Raw genomic sequence first — 24,678 nt, forward strand, 5'->3', positions numbered from 1 at the left:
TTTTGTTGTCAAGGAAAATTTTGATTTTCAGAGTTTTCTTGAATATCTTAACTGTAATGACATGAAGTTGAATTTCACTGGTGAACCACAGACCATATCAGTTAATTATCTTGATTTGGTTCTGCAAGGGGATGCTGATAAAAATATTGTTATCAGCAATACCTTTCGTAAACCAACGGCAGGGAATACCATACTGCATGCGCGGTCCTGCTATCCACCACATTTGGTGAGGTCTATCCCCAGGGGCCAATTCATGCGTTTACGCAGGAATACCAACTCCAGTGAACTTTTTGATAAACAAGCAGAAGCACTTATAGAACGCTTAACAGTTAGGGGTTACAATAAGAAAGATCTTAAGGATAGCTTGGAAGGAGTGAGAAAAATGACACAAACTGACCTTATACAGGGACATGAAAGAAAGGAGACAATAACAAAAGAGTGTAGTTTTCTCCACAGAATACTCTACACAGTTTTTTCAAGTATGTGCTATTTTGAGAAAAAATATGAATATACTAAACGAAGATCCCGTTTTAAGCCCGCTAATAGATAAATGTAAAATTGTCTCTAAAAAAAACATCTACTTTATCTACAAGATTATCTCCCAGTCTGGTTTGTACGGAAAGAGAGGACAGGAGTAATTGGATTAGGAAGAAAGGCACGTTTAAATGTGGAACGGGTCCTTGCATCACCTGCAATACACTTTATACTGGTAGTGGTTTCAAAAGCACTGTTACAGGAGAAGAATTGAATAGCAAGTTTTATGCAAAAAATCGTACCACCTATGTGGTTTATCTCCTTGAGTGTAAGCTTTGTTCCCTACAGTACACAGGCCAAACGTCCAGAGAATTGAGATCCAGAATAAGAGAGCATGTGAGAGATACGAAGGATTATGTTAAGGAATCTGCCGTTGCACAACATTTTAATTTAACACATATGTGTAATGTATTTAACATGGAAGTACGTGTTATTGATAGGGTTTTCCACCCAGTTAGAGGGGGTGATAGACTCAAATTGTTGTTGAAACAAGAACTGTATTGGATATACAGATTAAAAACACTATCACCCTTAGGTTTGAATCGTGAGTGGGATCTAAGTTACTTTATAGAATGAGGCTACAATAGCCATTAATAACACCTCAATGTCTTGTGCTCCTTGCGTACATATCTTTGACTATATTGTCTTTGATCCTTGTCACATTATATATTTTACCCATGGGTTGAGCTTGTGAACAAAGTTAAGTTTAGTTTATATATATATATATATATATATATATATATATATATATATATATATATATATATATATTTATATTTATATATATATATACATCTTTTTCTAGAATATACTTAATTTATAGTTTTGTTTTCTCTTTATGTATGGTTTTTTATCATGAGATTGCTCATAAATTATAGGACATAAAATAAGATGAGCAAAATATATAAATATATAAAAAATGAGTCACAATATATTGAACTCATATTTGATGAGCCAAACAATATTTCCTTATTATTCTACTACATATGTTTATCAAGTGTTTTCCTTCTCCTTAGTGGTTATGTATATGATTTACATGTATTATTCATTTATTTTAATGTACTATTGTATTTTGTTTTTTAAGAATTTAATTGATTGATTGTTGCTTTCCCTTTAAATAGGGGGTTTGCCAACAATGGACCAAGATACAGCGGATAGGGAAGCTGATACCTAGACGAACCCTGATAACACCACTAAAATACTTGATAAATGAGGAGTTTATATACCATATCAAAAAATTGGAAAATAAAGGCTTATACAGGGTGGCGGATATATATACACAAGGTAAACTATTGACCTTCACACAACTTAGACAGAAGCTAGAGCCTATACAGATACACTGGTTCCTCTACCTGCAGATCACATCAGCTGTACAAACATATATCAGTGGGGCCACAATACACAGTCCAAAAACGACTCTCGAAAATCTATGTTTAGCAATCCACAGACCCAAGAAAGCAATATCTAGATTATACATATCATTACAGGAAACTAAATACATGACTAAATCTACATTGCTACTAAATTGGGAGGAAGACATTGCAAAGGAGCATACGATTGATGACTGGAATGATATATTTCATTACGCTAGTAAGGGCCTTATTAGTGCAGACCTTAGAGAGAATGTATTGAAGACCACCTTTAGATGGTACTTGACACCACTGAAAACATTTCACATGACACTAGGAAACTCTAGATACTGTTATAGGGGGTGTAAAGTTAGAGGATCATATCTTCACATGTGGTGGGATTGCCCTAAAGTCCAAAACATTTGGAGGAAACTATCTTTAATGCTAAGTACCCTGTTAAGCGAAAGGATCTCTCTTACACCAGCCCAGGCGCTGCTGCATGAGACAATTCCGAGACTAAACCCACATATAAACACTTTCATTCGAATCCTATGCACCACCACAAGAATAGCTATAGCTAAATATTGGAAAAATGAGACACCAACATGGGCAGAGGTCCTCAACAGAATACAGATGATTTATTCGATGTACGAGACAGCAGCATTTATTCAAGACACAGGGCCTACATTCCAGAAGATCTGGTTTTACTGGATAATCAGAGAAGGGGAGGGGACAGGGTAGAGGAGAAAGGCAAGAATTTCTTAGAGGAAGATAGTCGCTGATCTGACATAGGAGACCACTTAACAAAGGGACAATTGATGAGGGAACTACTAATAGCCATATAAATAGGTACTAGGGTGTGGGGCACCCGTGACTTCATTTGTTTGATTTGTTGTGATACAGAAGTTGTTGAATTTCGTTCATCTGTTTTATTTAGATAAATGATATTACTGAATTTAAAAGAATATTACCCCCCAAGATTATATACTTCCAATATAGACTGCAATAGCCAAGGACATATAAGAGAAGTAATTGAGGGAAAAATATGAAAATGAGAGAAACCTCCATAGGCTTTGAGATAGACTGCAGCAAAGGTAGCAGATTAGATCAATTGCCGATATTTCATGAACAAATGGTTAAAGCCAAAGTTAGAAAGTTCCAATGGCAAACCTGCTCAAGGAATTGTCCCTAGGCGAGTACCACGAGATTCTTAGAATACAATTATGAGTAAGGTACTATTTACCCTGCTGTTGAAAGCTCTTTATTCTCCTTTTTTTTTATTATTATAATTCTTATGTTTTTTTTGTCTGTCTCATTGTATGTCACATGTAATGTATCCGATGTATATGGAGGAGGTTTGTGGTTTAACAAAGAATATTTTATCTAAATAGGGGTTTGCACACGCAAACGTATCCCATGATTAAGTGCTCTTGAGAGCACGAAACTAGTCAGGATGTTTGCCTGCCACGTACCTGATTTTAACCTGTTATAATAAATTTCCCTTTTTTTATAACGGCCCTTCTCTCTGGAGTCTTTCTCAGAAGTCTTTGTAGTGCTGCTGTTACACTGCTTTTTGCCTACTTGTTTTTGGTCCTTCTGGCCGTTTCCACAGCTAGCACCCCCGTAGCCAAAATCGGATGGTAAGGACAGCACAGGTTGTAACATTGGAGGCTTGAAGGCTGTATGTTTTACCTGGTTAGCGTAGTTAATGCCTCATTTAGACCGCTCAGATCTAATTTTTCTCTGGTCCCCGTAACAGAGCTCAGGGCTTAGTGTTGTTTCTTCAAAGACATGGTTGGAGGATCAATTTACCAAAAAGTTCCTTGATTCCTCAGACAAGGGTCACCTTTTTAGGTTTCCAGATAAATTCAGTGTCCATGACTCTGTCTCTAACAGACAAGAGACGACTAAAATTGGGTTCAGCTTGTCGGAACCTTCATTCTCAATCATTCCCTTCAGTAGCTATGTGCATGGAAGTTTTAGGTCTCATGACTGCATCATTGGACGCAATCCCCTTTGCTCGTTTTCATGTGAGACCTCTCCAGCTTTGTATGCTGAATAAATGGTGCAGGGATTATACAAAGATATCACAATTAATATCCTTAAATCCCAATTTTCGACTCTCTCTGACTTGGTGGTTAGATCACCATCGTATAGTTCAAGGAGCCTCTTTTGTTCGTCCATCCTGGACTGTGATCACAACAGATGCAAGTCTTTCAGGTTGGGGAGCTGTCTGGGGATCTCTGACAGCACAAGGGGTTTGGAAATCTCAAGAGGCGAGGTTACCAATCAATATTTTAGAACTCAGTGCTATTTTCAGGGCTCTTCAGGTTTGGCTTCTGTTGAAGAGAGAACCGTTCATTTGTTTTCAGACAGAAAATATCACAACTGTGGCATATGTCAATCATCAGGGTGGGACTCACAGTCCCCAAGCTATGAAAGAAGTATCTTGGATACTTTTTTGGGCGGAATCCAGCTCCTGTCTAATTTCTGCGGTTCATATCCCAGGTGTAGACAATTGGGAAGCGGATTATCTCAGCCGTCAGACTTTACATCCGGGGGAGTGGTCGCTCCATCCAGATGTGTTTTTTCAGATTGTTCAGATGTGGGGTCTTCCAGAAATAGATCTGATGGCTTCCCATCTAAACAAGAAACTTCCCAGGTACCTGTCAAGGTCCAGGGATCCACAGGCGGAGGCGGTGGATGCTTTAGCAGTTCCTTGGTGTTACCAACCTGCTTATATCTTCCCGCCTCTAGTTCTTCTTCCAAGAGTGATTTCCAAGATCATCATGGAACAATCGTTTGTGTTGCTGGTAGCTCCAGCATGGCCTCACAGGTTTTGGTATGCAGATCTTGTTCCGATGTCCAGTTGCCAACCTTGGCCACTTCCTTTAAGACCAGACCTTCTGTCTCAAGGTCCGTTTTTCCATCAGGATCTCAAATCATTAAATTTGAAGGTATGGAAATTGACCGCCTAGTGCTTAGTCATAGAGGTTTCTCTGACTCAGTGATTAATACTATGTTACAGGCTCGTAAATCTGTTTCTAGGAAGATTTATTATTGAGTTTGGAAGTCTTATATTTCATGGTGTTCTTCTCATAAATTCTCCTGGCATTCTTTTAGAATTCCTAGAATTTTACAGTTTCTTCAGGATGGTTTGAATAAAGGCTTGTCTGCAAGTTCATTGAAGGGACAAATCTCTGCTCTTTCTGTTTTATTTCACAGAAAGATTGCTAAGCTTCCTGATATTCACTGTTTTGTACAGGCTTTGGTCCGTATCAAGCCTGTCATTAAATCAATCTCTCCTCCTTGGAGTCATAATTCGATTTTGAAGGCTTTACAGGCTCCTCCTTTTGAGCCTATGCATTCTTTGGATATTAAACTACTTTCTTGGAAAGTGTTGTTCCTTTTGGCAATTTCTTCTGCTAGAAGAGTTTCCGAATTATCTGCTCTTTCTTGTGAATCTCCTTTTCTGATTTTCCATCAGGATAAGGCAGTATTGCGGACTTCATTTAAATTTCTACCGAAGGTTGTGAATTCTAACAACATTAATAGAGAAATTGTTGTTCCTTCTTTGTGTCCTAATCCTAAGAAATCTTTGGAGAGATCCTTACATTCTTTGGATGTTGTAAGAGCTTTGAAATATTATGTTGAAGCTACTAAAGATTTCAGGAAGACTTCTAGTCTATTTCTTGTCTTTTCTGGTTTTAGGAAAGGTCAGAAGACTTCTGCCATTTCCTTGGCATCTTGGTTAAAGCTTTTGATTCCTCAGGCTTATTTGGAGTCGGGTCAGGCCCCGCCTCAGAGAAATACAGCTCATTCTACTAGATCAGTCTCCACTTTGTGGGCTTTTAAGAATGAAGCTTCAGTTGATCAGATTTGAAAAGCAGCAACTTGGTCTTCTTTGCATACATTTACTAAATTCTACTGTTTTGATGTATTTGCTTCCTCAGAAGCAGTTTTTGATAGAAAAGTTCTTCAGGCAGCTGTTTGTTTAATTCCTCTGCTTATGTTTACGTTTTTTCTTTTCATTTATGAGAATAAACTTATATTTTGGGTTGTGGATTAATTTTTTCAGCGGAAAATGGCTGTTATTATTTTTATCCCTCCCTCTCTAGTGACTCTTCTGTGGAGTTCCACATTTTGGGTATTACTATCCCATGCGTCACTAGCTCATGGACTCTTGCCAATTACATAAAAGAAAACATAATTTATGTAAGAACTTACCTGATAAATTCATTTCTTTCATATTGGCAAGAGTCCATGAGACCCACCCTTTTTATGGTGGTTATGATTTTTTTGTATAAAGCACAACTTAATTGTGCTTTATACAAAAATATTATAATTGTGCTTTATACAAAAAAATCATAACCACCATAAAAAGGGTGGGTCTCATGGACTCTTGCCAATATGAAAGAAATTAATTTATCAGGTAAGTTCTTAAATTCCTTTTTTGATGCTTTTTACTCCTTTCTTTATCACCCCACTACTTGGCTATTCATTAAACTGAATTGTGGGTGTGGTGAGGGGTGTATTTATAGGCATTTTGAGGTTTGGGAAACTTTGCCCCTCCTGGTAGGATTGTATATCCCATATTCCCAGGACATACTTGAAAACGAGAGAAATCTCAATGTATCCTTCCTGGTAAAATATTTTATAAATAAATAAATAAATACGTCACTAGCTCATGGACTCTTGCCAATATGAAATAAATTAATTTATCAGGTAAGTTCTTACATAAATTATGTTTTTTATCTTCCTTTTCTTTAATTCACCTAGGCACCAGGCATTTATTTTAAAGGTTTACTTGCATTTAATCTTGAGTCTTTTGAAAAGTGCACTATGGAATTTTATCTGTACAGATTTACCTAAATATGAAAAACTCAAAAATCATTTAGTGTTTTTTTTTTAATGTATACAGCTCTACGATCTCATCCTGCAAATACAAATATTTTGTTAAAAACTTGTCTAAATATTGTAGGTTCATTTTCTTACTTAAAAACAATCACCCAAATCACATAAATAAAGATACTCATCAGTACTCCCCCCCCTTAGTTCGCGTGAAACACTCTGTGTCATGCAAACGCAATATGACAACAAACTAAAAGACAATCCATGCACTCCTAAAATAAGTAGTATCCCTCAAATCAGGCAAAATCATATACATCCCAATATCTATTCAACACATACAGCTATCTTCCTCACACAATCTCTAAAGAATAAAAACATTCTCTAAGAAATCGTTTAAAAACAACTGTCAACTACGCAAAACATTTACAGCCAACGCAAACTTTTAACAAACACAATCAACCAAGCAAGCAAGCACATATACTTACAATCACTGAAACACAGCACTGAAAGATACTGTATTCTAACAAAACACTGCAAATAATTCAAATCCTGTAACAACCTTTAGCTATGGTTTTGTACATTTTACCCTGCACAATACTATGAAATCATGCTAATAATGCAATCACTTTAGAAGATCAATAAACTCTAGAAAACACACAAACACCTAATTACTATATTCTGGGAAAGGTCAGAAAATAATGGCACTGTCACTGTTCTATGGTTTCTGCTTGTATGCTTAGTGCACACCCACTGTCAAAGAATCTCCGTTACACAGAATCTTCATTTCGTTACTGCAAAGACCATAAAACAAAAAGAAAGGGTTTTCATATACCAAGCTATTTTTCAAGATACATACTGTCATGTCACATTACAACATTATGTACAGGGAGTCAGGAATTTTCTCCATGAGCACAGTATGCAACAAACGGCTACAGCACTTATCACTAAGCCCTTTGAACAGACCCCACATTCCCAACACAATAAGATTAGCAATGAAATAAGCAATTAAGCAACAAGCATAAAAAAAAACCTTAAAACTAAAGACTTTAACTTCCGTTATTGCACTTTTGTTTAACTTGTAAACAAATAAGGTAAGACTTGAACTCATGCTATAACCTTTAGACCTACGCATACCCACGCTTAATGGCAGGACTTAAACTTGTCCAGGGGACTTTAACTCTTTATATATCACTAACGCCGACCAGACTGTGGGTTCAGATTCACAGAGGGAAAAGCAGAATAAAAACACTTATCTACTTACCCCTGTGTGAATCCCATGCTCTGACACCAAAATTGTTGGGCGTTACCTTATAACCGGGGGTATCACTTGACAATTAGCAGTATTCTTCACCTGTAACTGAATGGGTTACTTGACGAGATATCTCATGAACATCAAGACAAGGCAGCAAGTAAAGTCTAATCACTGTTCTGTTTATTATAAGGCATCACATACTTTTATAGACAATGGTTACAGTGTATGGGGTTAAGCAATGATGTATCATAGTCACATCATCTTACACAATATGCTTGGAACAAGGAACTTGTAAAAACATAGTAAAAATAAGGAGTAAAAATCAGTATTTTTAATGAGCGAGGAGTGTTAGATAAAAGTATATCCGGGCGCATCACCAAAGACATGACATAAGGCCATCGGACAAATTATTAAGATAAAGTGTTCAGCTTAGAACATCAACACATTTTTCTCACCGCATAACTAACTAACTTATAATGAACTATAATAAACTCATCTTAAAATGGTATGCTTAAACAAAATGTATTACTAGAGACAAAATGGTGCGATTACGGTTATATATTCTTACAGACTCTGTGCCTGTCATATCACACACAGCCTGTCTTTGTGCCTGTCATATCACACACTCAGCCTGTCTCTGTGCTTGTCATGTCACCCACAGCCTGTCTCTGTGCCTGTTATGTCACATGCATTCTGTCTCTGTGCCTATCATGTCACACGCATCCTGTCTCTGTGCTTGTCATGTCACACACAGCCTGTCACTGTCTCTGTGCCTGTCATATCACACACAGCCTTTCTCTGTGCCTGTCATGTCACACACAGCCTGTCTCTGTGCTTATCATGTCACACACAGCCTGTCTCTGTGCTTGTCATGTCACACACAACCTGTCTCTGTGCTTGTCATGTCACGCACAGCCTGTCACTGCCTCTGTGCCTGTCATGTCACACACAGCCTGTCTCTGTACCTATCATGTCACACACAGCCTGTCTCTGTACCTGTCATGTCACACACAGCCTGTCACTGACTCTGTGCCTGTCATGTCACACACAGCCTGTCTCTGTGCCTGTCATGTCACACATAGCCTGTCTCTGTGCCTGTCATATCACACACAGCCTGTCTCTGTGCCTGTCATATCACACACAGCCTGTCTCTGTGCCTGTCATATCACACACAGCCTGTCTCTGTGCTTGTCATGTCACACACAGCCTGCCACTCACTCTGTGCCTGTCATGTCACACACAGCCTGTCACTGACTCTGTGCCTGTCATGTCACACACAGCCTGTCACTGACTCTGTGCCTGTCATGTCACACGCAGCCTGTCACTGACTCTGTGCCTGTCATGTCACACACAGCCTGTCACTGACTCTGTGCCTGTCATGTCACACACAGCCTGTCACTGACTCTGTGCCTGTCATGTCACACACAGCCTGTCACTGACTCTGTGCCTGTCATGTCACACACAGCCTGTCACTGACTCTGTGCCTGTCATGTCACACACAGCTTGTCACTGACTTTGTGCCTATCATGTCACACACAGCCTGTCACTGTCTCTGTGCATGTCATTTCACATGCAGCCTGTCACTGTCTTTGTGCCTGTCATGTCACACAAAGCCTGTCACTGTTCTCTGGGTCTGTTATGTCACACAAAACCTGTCACTGTCCCCTCTGCCTGTCATGTCTAACACAGCCTGTCACTTTGTCCTCCGACTGTCATTTCGCACACAGCCTGTCGCTGTCTGTCATTTCGCACGCAGCCTGTCGCTGTCTGTCATTTCGCACGCAGCCTGTCACTGTCTTTGTGCCTGTCATGTCACACAAAGCCTGTCACTGTCCCCTGTGCCTGTCATGTCAGTATATTCTCTTGCACTCTATTAGTGCTGCAGAATCTGTTGGCACTCTACAAATAACTGATAATAATAATAATATGGCTCTTTTATGTGACAGCTATTTTCTGTATGCACTCCTATTACTGATTGCCAGCCTGTATGGTTCTGAGTGGTTTATATTCCAGAGGTCAAGACATTATACCATGTTGTACACTTAATGCCCCTTATTTATTTTTTGTGTTTTACCATACAAGACTGATCTTCCATCTCAGTGGTGAGGAGTTGTCCCATGGGGTAATATTCATACTTGCAGTAGCTCCTCACTAACAGGACGTCTCTGTCCCCTTTCTTGCAGGCTCATTTCCGGAGAGACGAGTTCCTGGGAAGGATCAATGAAATTGTCTACTTCCTGCCCTTCTGCCAATCGGAGCTCACTCAGCTGGTCCATAAGGAGCTCAGCTCGTGGGCAAAAAGGGTAAATGAAATGATAATTTGTTAGGGATCATCTGACAGAGACAATTCATTCTTAGCAACCAGCACTATCAGACACAGACAGTAAAGGTGTTATCTGCCATCATATATTTCCCATTTACTTAAGGGGACAGTCTAGTCTAATAACAAAATGCTCTAATTTATTTGATGTTTAAGCATATCATATATTGGTGGCTACATGTGTATGCTTGTCCTGATTGGCTCACCAGCTATATCCTGTTCAGAATCAGCAATGCCTGTTGTGTGCAATATTATCTATGCGTTTAACCTTTGCACTGACCATTAGTTTAATAATTGATTTGCATTGGGAAGGTTTTATGTTTTGTCTACACTGTCATACTTTATATGCAACACTTGACGTTATCAGTGCTGTTATTTTGTACCATTAGTTTAATAATAAAATGCTTATTGTCAAAATGGTTAAACACATAGATAAAGTCCCCACTGGAGCAACGTATTGCCAGGTCATTTTCCTCTTAAACGGGAAGAGTCCACAGCTACATTCATTACTTTTGGGAACTCAGGACCTGACCGCCAGGAGGAGGCAAAGACACCCCAGCCAAAGGCTTAAATACCTCCCCCTCTTCCCTCATCCCCCAGTTATTCTTTGCCTTTCGTCACAGGAGGTTGGCAGAGAAGTATCAGAAGATTTTAGATAGTCTCTTATGGAGGGTAGTATTCGAAATGGGACTGGAGTTTTAAGTAATACTGTCAGCCTCTCAGTGAGAGCATGGATAAATGTTAAGGGTCCGGAGATGCAGGGAGAGTCTGCGAAACCATCCCGACTCATATTAACAGCTCCTTAGCAATCAGTGTTGACGAGTTTTGCTGCCTGCTTTCTTCTTTCAAGTCCATGTCAGAAGCGAGGCTACTATCTGTCACACTTGAAGGGCCGTGTTTCTGTTCCACTGCGTTGATTCAGGTAAGATTGTTTCATTTTTCTTTGATGTAATAAGTAATGTAAACAAAAAAGTTAGGGTCTCAGTGGGACTTCTTTTGTCTTTGTAAGGAATCAAGGTTTAATATCTCCTGAGGAGGGTTATTGAACAGGAGGGACTTTAATCATGTTTGTTATGTGATTCTGTCTGCTAATGTGTAGCGTCACTTGGGCTTGTGGCTAGTTCGGAACATAACAGCCTTTTCTTGTCAGACTGCGCAGCCCCTGAGGGCCTTGGTGCGTTTTTCTATGGCCTGCATGGTGCACCTTGTGACGAGGCGTGGTCACGCTTCTGTGCTCCATTTCCGTAGTCCTGACCGCGTGGCGAGGGAGGGAAAGTCTGTCTGCTAGCTGTCTGGTTCTCAGGAGGTGGTGAGTGCCCCAGCCATTGGGGGTGTAAGGTGCCATTTTTTTATTTTATTTATTTCATATTTTCTATCCATAATTTCTATTTACCAGGATTCTTTTTTAGAGACGTATGTCTCTGATTCAGATTCTACTTCTAGTGAAGAGTATGATATAGCCCGGCTAACCCATCTGTTATGTTCCGAATGCCTCTCTAGAGTGCTCTCTTCTCCCGATACAGGGAACTTAGAGGGGGCTAGTTATCAAGCCGTCTACTTTTCTGGCTTCGCCGGCCCAATACGTCCGCCTAAGCTCGCCTACCTTCGCCGCCGTGGACCTTGAATACGTTCGCCTAAGTTATCAAATAAAGCTGTCAAAAAGCCGCGGGGCGATGAGCAGCGGACTGTGACAGTTATCACTCATCCGATCTCGCTGCCCTTCGGCTTTTTCCCAGCTTTATTGCTAGCCTGTCACTAAGCACTCACACTAAACTGCACTTTTCTGCCCCCTATACCGGCGCCCCCGGAGCCCCCCGCAACTAAATAAAGTTACTAACCCCTAAACCGCCGCTCCTAGACCCCGCCGCAACTCTTATAAATGTATTAACCCCTAAACCGCCGCTCCTAGACCCCGCCGCAACTCTTATAAATGTATTAACCCCTAAACCGCCGCTCCTAGACCCCGCCGCAACTCTTATAAATGTATTAACCCCTAAACCGCCGCTCCCGGACACCGCTGCCACCTACATTATACCTAGTAACCCCTATCCTGCCCCCCCTATACCGTCGCCCTCTATTATAAAATTATTAACCCCTATCCTGCTGATCCCGCACCTCTCCGCAACTAAATAAATAGTTTAACCCCTAAACCGCCGCTCCATGAACCCGCCGCAACCTATAATAAATTTATTAACCCCTATCCTGCCCCCCACTACGCCGCCGCCACTGTAATAAAATGATTAACCCCTAAACCTAAGTCTAACCCTAACCATAACGCCCCCCTAACTTAAATATTAATTAAATAAATCTAAATAAATTAACTCTTATTAACTAAATGAATCCTATTTAAAACTAAATACTTACCTTTAAAATAAACCCTAATATAGCTACAATATAAATAATAATTATATTCTAGCTATCTTAGGATTTATTTTTATTTTACAGGTACCTTTCAATTTATTTTAACCATGTACAATAACTATTAAATAGTTATTAACTATTTAATAGCTTACCTAGCTAAAATAAAGAGAAATGTACCTGTGAAATAAATCCTAACCTAAGTTACAATTACACCTAACACTACACTATACTTTAATAAATTATTCCTATTTAAAAATAAATACTTACCTGTAAAATAAACCCTAAGATAGCTACAATATAATTAATAATTATATTATAGCTATCTTAGGATTTATATTTATTTTACAGGTTACTTTGTATTTATTTTAGCTAGTTAGAATAGTTATTAAATAGTTATTAACTATTTAATAACTACCTAGCTAAAAGAAATACAAAATTACCTGTAAAATAAATCCTAACTTAAGTTACAATTAAACCTAATACTACACTATCATTAAATTAACTAAATAAACTACCTACAAAGAACTACAATGAAATACAATTACATAAACTAACTAAAGTACAAAAAATAAAAAAAGCTAAGTTACAAAAAATAAAAAATTAAGTTACAAACATGTTAAAAATATTACAACAATTTTAAGCTACTTACACCTAATCTAAGCCCCCTAATAAAATAACAAACCCCCCCAAAATAAATAAAATCCCTACCCTATTCTAAATTACATAAATTTCAAAGCTCTTTTACCTTACCAGCCCTTAAAAGGGCCATTTGTGGGGGCATGCCCCAAAAAGTTCAGCTCTTTTGCCTGTAAAATAAAAATACAACCCCCCCCAACATTAAAACCCACCACCCACATACCCCTAATCTAACCCAAACCCCCCTTACAAAAACCTAACACTAATCCCCTGAAGATCATCCTACCTTGAGTCGTCTTCACTCAGCCGAGCCACCGATGGAACTGAAGAGGACATCCGGAGCGGAAGAAGTTAATCCTCCAAGCGGCGCTGAAGAAATCTTCCATCCGATGAAGTCATCATCCAGGCGGCGCTGAAGAAGTCTTCGATCCGGCCGATGTCATCTTCAAAGAGGCGCTGAAGAGGTCTTCTATCCGGGCGAAGTCATCTTCCAAGCCGGGTCTTGAATCTTCCTTCCGCCGACGCGGAACCACCTTCTTCACCGACGGACTACGACGAATGACGGCTCCTTTAAGGGACGTCATCCAAGATGGCGTCCCCTCAATTCCGATTGGCTGATAGGATTCTATCAGCCAATCGGAATTAAGGTAGGAAAATCTGATTGGCTGATGGAATCAGCCAATCAGATTCAAGTTCAATCCGATTGGCTGATCCAATCAGCCAATCAGATTGAGCTCGCATTCTATTGGCTGATCGGAACAGCCAATAGAATGCGAGCTCAATCTGATTGGCTGATTCCATCAGCCAATCAGATTTTCCTACCTTAATTCCGATTGGCTGATAGAATCCTATCAGCCAATCGGAATTGAGGGGACGCCATCTTGGATGACGTCCCTTAAAGGAGCCGTCATTCGTCGTAGTCCGTCGGTGAAGAAGGTGGTTCCGCGTCGGCGGAAGGAAGATTCAAGACCCGGCTTGGAAGATGACTTCGCCCGGATAGAAGACCTCTTCAGCGCCTCTTTGAAGATGACATCGGCCGGATCGAAGACTTCTTCAGCGCCGCCTGGATGATGACTTCATCGGATGGAAGATTTCTTCAGCGCCGCTTGGAGGATTAACTTCTTCCGCTCCGGATGTCCTCTTCAGTTCCATCGGTGGCTCGGCTGAGTGAAGACGACTCAAGGTAGGATGATCTTCAGGGGATTAGTGTTAGGTTTTTGTAAGGGGGGTTTGGGTTAGATTAGGGGTATGTGGGTGGTGGGTTTTAATGTTGGGGGGGGGTTGTATTTTTATTTTACAGGCAAAAGAGCTGAACTTTTTGGGGCATGCCCCCACAAATGGCCCTTTTAAGGGCTGGTAAGGTAAAAGAGCTTTGAAATTTATGTAATTTAGAATAGGGTAGGGATTTTTTTTATTTTGGGGGGGTTTGTTATTTTATTAGGGGGCTTAGATTAGGTGTAAGTAGCTTAAAATTGTTGTAATATTTTTAACATGTTTGTAACTTAATTTTTTATTTTTTGTAACTTAGCTTTTTTTATTTTTTGTACTTTAGTTAGTTTATGTAATTGTATTTCATTGTAGTTCTTTGTAGGTAGTTTATTTAGTTAATTTAATGATAGTGTAGTATTAGGTTTAATTGTAACTTAGGTTAGGATTTATTTCACAGGTAATTTTATATTTCTTTTAGCTAGGTAGTTATTAAATAGTTAATAACTATTTAATAACTATTCTAACTAGCTAAAATAAATACAAAGTAACCTGTAAAATAAATATAAATCCTAAGATAGCTAGAATATAATTATTAATTATATTGTAGCTATCTTAGGGTTTATTTTACAGGTAAGTATTTATTTTTAAATAGGAATAATTTATTAAAGTATAGTGTAGTGTTAGGTGTAATTGTAACTTAGGTTAGGATTTATTTCACAGGTACATTTCTCTTTATTTTAGCTAGGTAAGCTATTAAATAGTTAATAACTATTTAATAGTTATTGTACATGGTTAAAATAAATTGAAAGGTACCTGTAAAATAAAAATAAATCCTAAGATAGCTAGAATATAATTATTATTTATATTGTAGCTATATTAGGGTTTATTTTAAAGGTAAGTATTTAGTTTTAAATAGGATTCATTTAGTTAATAAGAGTTAATTTATTTAGATTTATTGAATTAATATTTAAGTTAGGGGGCGTTAGGGTTAGGTTTAGGGGTTAATCATTTTATTACAGTGGCGGCGGCGTAGTGGGGGGCAGGATAGGGGTTAATAAATTTATTATAGGTGGCGACGGTGTAGGGGGGGCAGGATAGGGGTTAATACATTTAATATAGGTTGCGGCGGGTTCAGGGAGCGGCGGGTTAGGGGTTAATATGTATAGAGTAGCTTGCGGTGGGCTCCGGGAGCGGCGGTTTAGGGGGTAATAACTTTATTTATTTGCGGCGGTGTAGGGGGGGTCAGATTAGTGGTGTTTAGACTCGGGGTACATGTTAGGGTGTTAGGTGTAGACAGCTCCCATAGAAATCAATGGGATGTCTGTCAGCAGCGAACTTGTACTTTCGCTATGGTCAGACTCCCATTGATTCCTATGGGATCCGCCACCTCCAGGCTGGCGCTTTGAAAACCAGGTACGCTGGGCCGTAAAAGTGCTGAGCGTACCTGCTAGTTTTTTGATAGCTAGCAAAAGTAGTGAGAATGTGCCGCACTTGTGTGCGGAACATCTGGAGTGACGTAAGAATCGATCTGTGTCGGACTGAGTCCGGCGGATCGAAGCTGACGTCACAAAATTCTACTTTTGCCGGTCTCGAGCCTTTGATAACTAAGGCGTATCAGCCTCGCCACAAATACGCTGCGGAATACGCAGCGTATTTGAGGTTGACGGCTTGATAACTACCCCCCAGAGTCTGCTGAGCCATCAGCCCCTGGGGATCCCATATCCCTTGCGGTGCATCCCCTAGAACCTTCTTTGGCTACGCAAGCAAGTGTCCCTAATGCCTTTACCCCTTCTCTGGAAGGCGGCTTGTTTCCTCCGGAGGTTACGGCACAGTTCCGCTTGGCCATATCTATGGCTTTGGCACATTTATATCTTCCAGAAGAGGTGTTACTGAGATACTGTCCGTGTTATGCTAACCGGGGATCGTCAGGCGTGGGATTGTCTGGGTCAGATCAGCCATCTAGGGAAGCGGTTTCCTCTGAAGATTCAGGGGCCCAACCCTCGGGTCGGGGTTGTCAGTTGCCCCGATAGAGTTAAGTCTTGCCTTTTGTTATAGACTGGCACGCCTTCGTGTTCTACTATGGCATGTTTTGGCGGTGCTGGAGGATCCTAGTGCTAATAGGGTGAGGGATCCTCGGTCTTCTGTTCCAGACGACAAGCGGCAATTTTCCTTTCTTTTATCTTCCTAATGGGTAAGAGTCCACAGCCGCATTCATTACTTATGAAAAAATAAGAACCTGGCCACCAGGAGGAGGCAAAGACCCACCAGCCAAAGGCATAAATACTACTCCCACTTCCCCCATCCCCCAGTCATTTCTCCTACATTGGTGTGTCCGGTCCACGGCTTCATCCTTACTTGTGGGATATTCTCTTCCCCTACAGGAAATGGCAAAGAGAGCACACAGCAAAAGCTGTCCATATAGCCCCCCCTCTGGCTCCGCCCCCCCCAGTCATTCTCTTTGCCGCTCTGAACAAGTAGCATCTCCACGGGGATGGTAAAGAGTATGTTAGTTGTAGTTTTATTTCTTCTATCAAGAGTTTGTTATTTTAAAATAGTGCCGGTTTATACTATTTACTCTACAACAGAAAGTGATGAAGATTTCTGTTAAAAGAGGAGTATGATTTTAGCACCAGTAACTAAAATCCATTGCTGTTCTCACGCAGGACTGTTGAAACCAGAGAACTTCAGTTGGGGGGAACAGTTTGCAGGCTTATCTTCTTCAGGTATGACTAGTCTCTTTTCTAACAAGACATAGTAATGCTAGAAGACTGTCAGTTTTCCCTTATGGGATCGGTAAGCCATTTTCTTAGACTCAGTAACAGAATTAAGGCTTATAAATTGGGCTCTATGCTGGTTGACACTATTGTGGGCTAAATCGATTTATTTTTATCATATTTATATGATATTTGGAGTGTTTTGTGAACTTTGAAACACTTTTGGGAACGTTTATTTGCGCCTGGCAGTTGTTTAGACGCCTAATCTAGTCAGAAAGGCCCCTTCACTCTGGTATGCAGAGGGAGGAGGCCTCATTTTCGCGCCTCAGTTGCGCAGTTACTTCCATAGGCAGTGCATGCAGCTTCACGTGAGAGGGTCCTGTGGCTGAGAAAAAGACTCGGAAAGGCTTATTACTGTGGTGAATAACTCCTAAGGAAGGTAAAAGCCGCAGCAAAGTCTGTGGCAGGGACTGTAGTGTGTTTAAACCGGTAAATTGAACTATTAGCTCCGGTTTGCTCATTTAAGGGTTTAAAGACTTGAAATTTGGTGTGCAATACTTTCAAAGCATTAAGACACTGGGGTGTAATTTTCATAAAGATCGGATATTTCTTTGATAATTTTTCGATCATTCAGAAATAAAGTGTGCTCTTTTTATTATTTAAAGAGACAGTAACGGTTTTGTTTAAATTTAATTTTATTGCATTAATAGCTTGCCTAAATCTGTCTAACATGTCTGTACCTTCAGATAGCATATGTTCTGTGTGTATGGAAGCCAAGGTGGTTCCCCCATTAAATGTATGTGCAAATTGTGCCATGGCGTCCAAACAAAGTAAGGACAGTACTGTCACATTTAATAAGGTTGCCCAAGATGATTCTTCAAATGAAGGTAGTGGGGATAGTTCATCATCCTCTCCTTCTGTGTCAACACCAGTTTTGCCCGTGCAGGCGATTCCTAGTACATCTAGCGCGCCAATGTTTGTTACTATGCAACAATTAACAGCAGTAATGGATAATTCTATAGCAGCTCTTTTATCCAAACTGCCAGCATTTCCCAGAAAGCGTGATTGCTCAGTTTTAAATACAGAGGATGAGCAAGTAGGCGTTGACGATAATTTATCTGTTATACCCTCACATCAATCTGAGTTGGCAGTGAGGGAGGGTCTGTCTGAGGGAGAAATTTCTGATTCAGGAAAAATTTCTCAGCAGGCAGAACCTGATATTGTGGCATTTAAATTTAAGCTAGAACATCTCCGCGCCCTGCTTAAGGAGGTGCTAGCTACCCTTGATGATTGTGATTCTTTGGTGATTCCAGAGAAATTGTGCAAAATGGACAAATTCTTAGAGGTCCCAGTGCACGCTGATGCTTTTCCGATACCCAAGAGGGTGGCGGACATAGTGACTAAGGAGTGGGAGAAGCCAGGTGTACCTTTTGTTCCACCTCCTATATTTAAGAAAATGTTCCCCATTGTCGACCCCAGAAGGGACGCATGGCAAACAGTCCCTAAGGTAGAGGGGGCAGTTTCAACGTTAGCCAAGCGCACAACTATTCCTATAGAGGACAGTTGCGCTTTCAAAGATCCTATGGATAAAAAATTTGAAGGATTACTTAAAAAGATTTTCGTGCATTATTCCTGTCACCACGGCGGCGTCTTTTTGGTTCGATGAACTAGAAAATTCGCTCCAAAAGGAGACTCCATACGATGAAGTCATGGACAGAATTCACGCACTAAAGTTGGCTAATTCCTTTATTTTGGATGCCGCTTTTCAATTGGCAAAATTAGCGGCGAAGAATTCAGGTTTTGCAATAGTGGCGCGCAGGGCGCTTTGGCTAAAATCTTGGTCGGCGGATGTGTCGTCCAAAACAAAATTGCTTAATATTCCGTTCAAAGGTAAGACCCTTTTTGGGCCAGAATTAAAGGAGATTATTTCAGACATCACTGGGGGAAAGGGCCATGCCCTCCCACAGGATAGGCCTTTCAAGGCTAAGAACAAATCTAATTTTCGTTCCTTTCGCAATTTCAGGAACGGACCGGCTCCTAACTCTGCAGCCTCTAGACAAGAGGGTAACGCTTCCCAGCCTAAACCAGCATGGAAACCATTGCAAAGCTGGAACAAGGGTAAACAGGCCAAGAAGCCTGCTGCTGCTACCAAGACAGCATGAAGGGGTAGCTCCCGATCCGGGACCAGATCTAGTAGGGGGCAGACTTTCTCTCTTTGCTCAGGCTTGGGCAAGAGATGTTCCGGATCCCTGGGCACTAGAAATAGTCTCTCAGGGGTATCTTCTAGAGTTCAAGGAACTTCCTCCAAGGGGAAGGTCCCACATGTCTCGCTTATCTTCAGACCAGATAAAGAGACAGGCATTCTTACATTGTGTAGGAGACCTATTAAAGATGGGAGTGATTCGCCCAGTGCCAACAGCGGAACAAGGTCTGGGTTTTTACTCAAACCTGTTTGTAGTTCCCAAAAAAGAGGGAACTTTCAGGCCAATTCTAGATTTAAAAATTCTAAACAAATTCCTCAGAGTTCCATCATTCAAAATGGAAACCATTCGGACGATTTTACCAACAATCCAGGAGGGTCAATATATGACTACCGTGGACTTAAAGGATGCGTACCTGCATATTCCTATCCACAAGGATCATCATCAGTTCCTGAGGTTCGCCTTTCTGGACAAACATTACCAGTTCGTGGCTCTTCCATTCGGTTTAGCCACTGCTCCCAGAATTTTCACAAAGGTGCTAGGGTCCCTTCTAGCGGTCCTAAGGCCGAGGGGCATTGCTGTAGCACCTTACCTAGACGACATTCTAATCCAAGCGTCGTCCCTTTCCAAAGCAAGGGCTCATACAGACATTGTTTTAGCCTTTCTCAGGTCTCACGGGTGGAAGGTGAACATAGAAAAGAGTTCCCTGTCCCCGTCCACAAGGGTTCCTTTTCTGGGAACAATAATAGATTCTGTGGAAATGAAGATTTTTCTGACAGAGGTCAGAAAGTTAAAACTTCTAAACGCTTGTCGAGTTCTTCAATCTATTCCTCAGCCTTCCATAGCTCAGTGCATGGAGGTAATAGGACTAATGGTTGCAGCAATGGACGTGGTTCCTTTTGCTCGAATTCATTTAAGACCATTGCAACTGTGCATGCTCAAACAGTGGAATGGGGATTATGCAGACTTGTCTCCCCAGATTCAAGTAGACCAGGTAACCAGAGACTCACTCCTCTGGTGGTTGACTCAGGATCACCTGTCTCAGGGAATGAGTTTCCGCAGACCAGAGTGGGTCATTGTCATGACTGACGCCAGTCTCTTAGGCTGGGGCGCGGTCTGGGACTCCCTGAAAGCTCAGGGTCTATGGTCTCGGGAAGAGTCTCTTCTCCCGATAAACATTTTGGAACTGAGAGCGATATTCAATGCGCTCCTGGCTTGGCCTCAACTAGCGAAGGCCAGATTCATAAGATTTCAGTCGGACAACATGACGACTGTAGCGTACATCAATCATCAGGGGGGAACAAAGAGTTCCTTGGCGATGAGAGAGGTATCCAAGATCATCAAATGGGCGGAGGATCACTCCTGCCATCTATCTGCAATTCACATCCATGGGGTAGACAACTGGGAGGCGGATTTTTTGAGTCGTCAGACCTTCCATCCGGGGGAGTGGGAACTTCACCCGGAGGTCTTTGCCCAGTTAACTCAACTATGGGGCACTCCAGATATGGATCTGATGGCGTCTCGTCAGAACTCCAAGGTTCCTCGCTACGGGTCCAGATCCAGGGATCCCAAGGCGACACTAGTGGATGCATTGGTGGTGCCTTGGTCGTTCAATCAAGCTTATGTGTTTCCACCGTTCCCTCTCCTTCCCAGGCTTGTAGCCAGGATCAAACAGGAGAAGGCCTCGGTGATTCTAATAGCTCCTGCATGGCCACGCAGGACTTGGTATGCAGACCTGGTGAATATGTCATCGGCTCCACCATGGAAGCTACCTTTGAGGCAGGATCTTCTAGTACAAGGTCCATTCGAACATCCAAATCTAGTCTCTCTGCAACTGACTGCTTGGAAATTGAACGCTTGATTCTATCTAAGCCTGGATTTTCAGATTCGGTTATAGATACTCTGGTTCAGGCCAGAAAGCCCGTGACTAGGAAAATTTACCATAAGATATGACAAAAATATATCTGTTGGTGCGAATCCAAGGGATTCTCTTGGAGTAAAATTAAAATTCCTAGGATACTTTCCTTTCTCCAAGAGGGTTTGGATAAAGGTTTGTCAGCTAGTTCTCTAAAAGGACAGATATCTGCTCTGTCTGTTTTGTTGCACAAACGTCTGGCAGCCGTGCCAGATGTACAGGCGTTTGTCAGAATCAAGCCTGTCTACAGACCTGTGACTCCTCCATGGAGTCTAAACTTAGTTCTTTCAGTTCTTCAAGGGGTTCCGTTTGAACCTTTACATTCCATAGATATTAAGTTTCTATCTTGGAAAGTTCTATTTTTGGTTGCTATTTCTTCTGCTAGAAGAGTTTCTGAATTGTCTGCTTTGCAGTGTACTTCACCCTATCTGGTATTCCATACAGACAAGGTAGTTTTACGTACCAAGCCTGGTTTTCTTCCAAAAGTGGTTTCCAACAGGAATATTAACCAGGAAATAGTTGTTCCTTCTCTGTGTCCGAATCCAGTTTCGAAGAAGGAACGTTTGTTACATAACCTAGATGTGGTCCGTGCTTTAAAATTCTATTTAGAAGCAACAAAGGATTTCAGACAGACATCATCCTTGTTTGTCGTCTATTCTGGTAAGAGGAGAGGGCAGAAAGCTACTGCTACCTCTCTTTCCTTTTGGCTGAGAAGCATCATCCGATTGGCTTATGAGACTGCCGGACAACAGCCTCCAGAAACGAATTACAGCTCACTCTACTAGAGCTGTGGCTTCCACATGGGCCTTCAAGAATGAGGCTTCTGTTGAACAGATCTGTAAGGCAGCGACTTGGTCTTCTCTGCATACTTTTGCCAAATTTTACAAATTCGATACTTATGCTTCTTCGGAGGCTGTTTTTGGGAGAAAGGTTTTGCAAACTGTGGTGCCTTCCGTTTAGGTTACCTGACTTGTTCCCTCCCTTCATCCGTGTCCTAAAGCTTTGGTATTGGTTCCCACAAGTAAGGATGAAGCCGTGGACCGGACACACCGATGTAGGAGAAAACAGAATTTATGTTTACCTGATGAATTTCTTTCTCCTACGGTGTGTCCGGTCCACTGCCCGCCCTGGCTTTTAGTCAGGTTTAAATTTTTTAATTTCTGTACACTACAGTCACCACGGCACCTTATAGTTTCTCCTTTTTCTCCTAACCGTCGGTCGAATGACTGGGGGGCGGAGCCAGAGGGAGGGCTATATGGACAGCTTTTGCTGTGTGCTCTCTTTGCCATTTCCTGTAGGGGAAGAGAATATCCCACAAGTAAGGATGAAGCCGTGGACCGGACACACCGTAGGAGAAAGAAATTTATCAGGTAAACATAAATTCTGTTTCTTTACCTTTCGTCCCAGGAGGTTGGCAGAGATGTGTCAGAAGTTTTCTTTTAAAATTATTTTTTCATATGTCCCTTATGGAGGGTGCTACCCTTCGACATGGGACAGGAGTTTTAAGTAGTCCTTTCAGTCTCTCATGGAGGGCCTGGGCGAAAGTGAGGGTCCGGAGATGCAGTGGGAGCTTCCCCTGCGACACCATCCTGACTCATTCACAGCTCCGTTTCAGCACTTGGCGTTGCCGAACTTCGTTTCTCCACATGCTGTCTTCTCTCAAGTCCATGACGGAGGCGATGCTACTATTCGTCACACTTGAAGGGCCGTCTTCCTGTTCCACGGCGCAGATTCCGGTAAGATTGTTTCATTTTATTTCGTTATCTGTAATGTGATTATTATGACAGTTATGTATGGGCCTTGCTGAGGCACCTTCTGCTCAGATCTGGGAATCATGGGATAATTCCTCCTTAGGGGGGATTAGTGAACGGGGTAGTTTTTTTTTTTATCATGTTTCTTATGTGATTCAACCTGCTTGTGTGTGTGCATAGGGGCTCTGCGGCTGAGACATATGCCTATGTGGCACATATTGGCTTGTTCTTTCTTTTGTGGTTTACACGGCCTAGAACTATACCTTTTGGGTTATGCCTATTTTATTCAGACTTGCTTAAACTTTTTCTGTGGGCCTGGTTTTGCCGCCCTTTAGTGGCGCTCATTTTGGGATTCACGGGGCATCTGGTGACCAGACCTGTTTTTACGCTTGGGTGGGGCTTCTTCCCCTTCCGCATTCCTGACTGAGTCTGCTCCGCTGAGGTCTAGTCATAGGAGGTGGTGAGTGCCCCCAGCCATTGTGGGTGTTAGGTGCCAGTTTTTCCTTTTTCCAATCCCTGTTTATCTTGTGCAATCTTAAGCCATGGAGGATTTCAATGCCAGGACTATTTTTATATCCGATCCTGAGTCATCCTCGGGTGAGGATTGTAATTCTGAGTCGTCCTCGGATGAGGACCTTAATTTGGCCCTGTTATCTCAAGTCTGCCAATCTTGTCTCTCGTGCCTGGATAGTTTACCGGGTCCCTCTGGCCCGGGGCATCCTGGGCCTTCCGAGCCATCGGCCTCTGGGGGCTCTGTTTCTCAGGAGGCGCCTTCCCAATCGCATACTCTTTTTACTTTTGAGGTCCCCGATGTTAATCTCCCCTCCATGCAGGGTGGATTATTTCCCCCGGAGATGGCGGGACATTTACGATTTAATATTTTAATGGCACTTATTCGTTTGCAGGACCCTGAAGTTTCCTTTCAGTTATGTGCCTGCCTATTCCGGGTGTTCAGACCGTGAATGGCACTATACTATTCCCCCCGGGGTGTTTGTTCCCCCTTGTTGTTCTTTACGTTATAGGATTGTGTGGCTGCGTGTCTTATTAAGATGACTTTTTGACTTATTGGGGGATCCTTTCCTTTATGGTCTGAGGACTTCTCAGTTCTCACAAGGTTTTTTGAGATAGGCTAGTGGGGATGTGTGTCTCCCCGGTCGGTATACTGTGAGCTTTCCCAGTCCTTTTGTTCTGGAGGTTATGGTTTTCGTTTGGCAGGTCCTGCGGAGACATAGTTCCTTCTGGGCGGATGCCTGCGGGTGCCCTTGTTTTTCTTTTATCCAGTCCGGATTATTTTTCTTCTGTGTTCCCTATGAGTATTCTGGGATTGCTTGATTTAAGTTCTTCTATGGAAGTTGTTCCCGAATTTCTTCCGGAGTTTTGTGTGTGACCTGTTATTTGTTAGTGACACATGTTGAGCCTGGCTGGCCCGGCGGGACCTGCTGATTCTTTTGTTCATTTATTTGTTTTTATTAAAAAAAACACACTATTCTTCTAGACTTTCGGTCTGGATGTCGGAAACACTTGGGCTGGCCCGTGTCAGTACGCACCCGACGTCGGGACCGGTGGTTCTCCCACCGCGTCCTTT

General features: G+C 41.6%; 1 protein-coding gene across 3 annotated transcripts in view; it reads left to right on the forward strand.

Moving 5' to 3' along the window:
* The window catches only part of CLPB (caseinolytic mitochondrial matrix peptidase chaperone subunit B), a 540,105-nt gene that overhangs the window by 438,188 nt on the left and 77,239 nt on the right, over positions 1-24,678 (forward strand). For all 3 annotated transcript variants that reach the window (XM_053708781.1, XM_053708783.1, XM_053708784.1), the window contains one exon: positions 10,170-10,289. In XM_053708781.1, coding sequence (XP_053564756.1) covers positions 10,170-10,289 — 120 coding nt within the window. The remainder of the gene's footprint in view (positions 1-10,169; positions 10,290-24,678) is intronic.

This window comes from Bombina bombina, chromosome 3 (genome assembly GCF_027579735.1).
Source record: "Bombina bombina isolate aBomBom1 chromosome 3, aBomBom1.pri, whole genome shotgun sequence".
Classification (NCBI taxonomy): domain Eukaryota; kingdom Metazoa; phylum Chordata; class Amphibia; order Anura; family Bombinatoridae; genus Bombina; species Bombina bombina.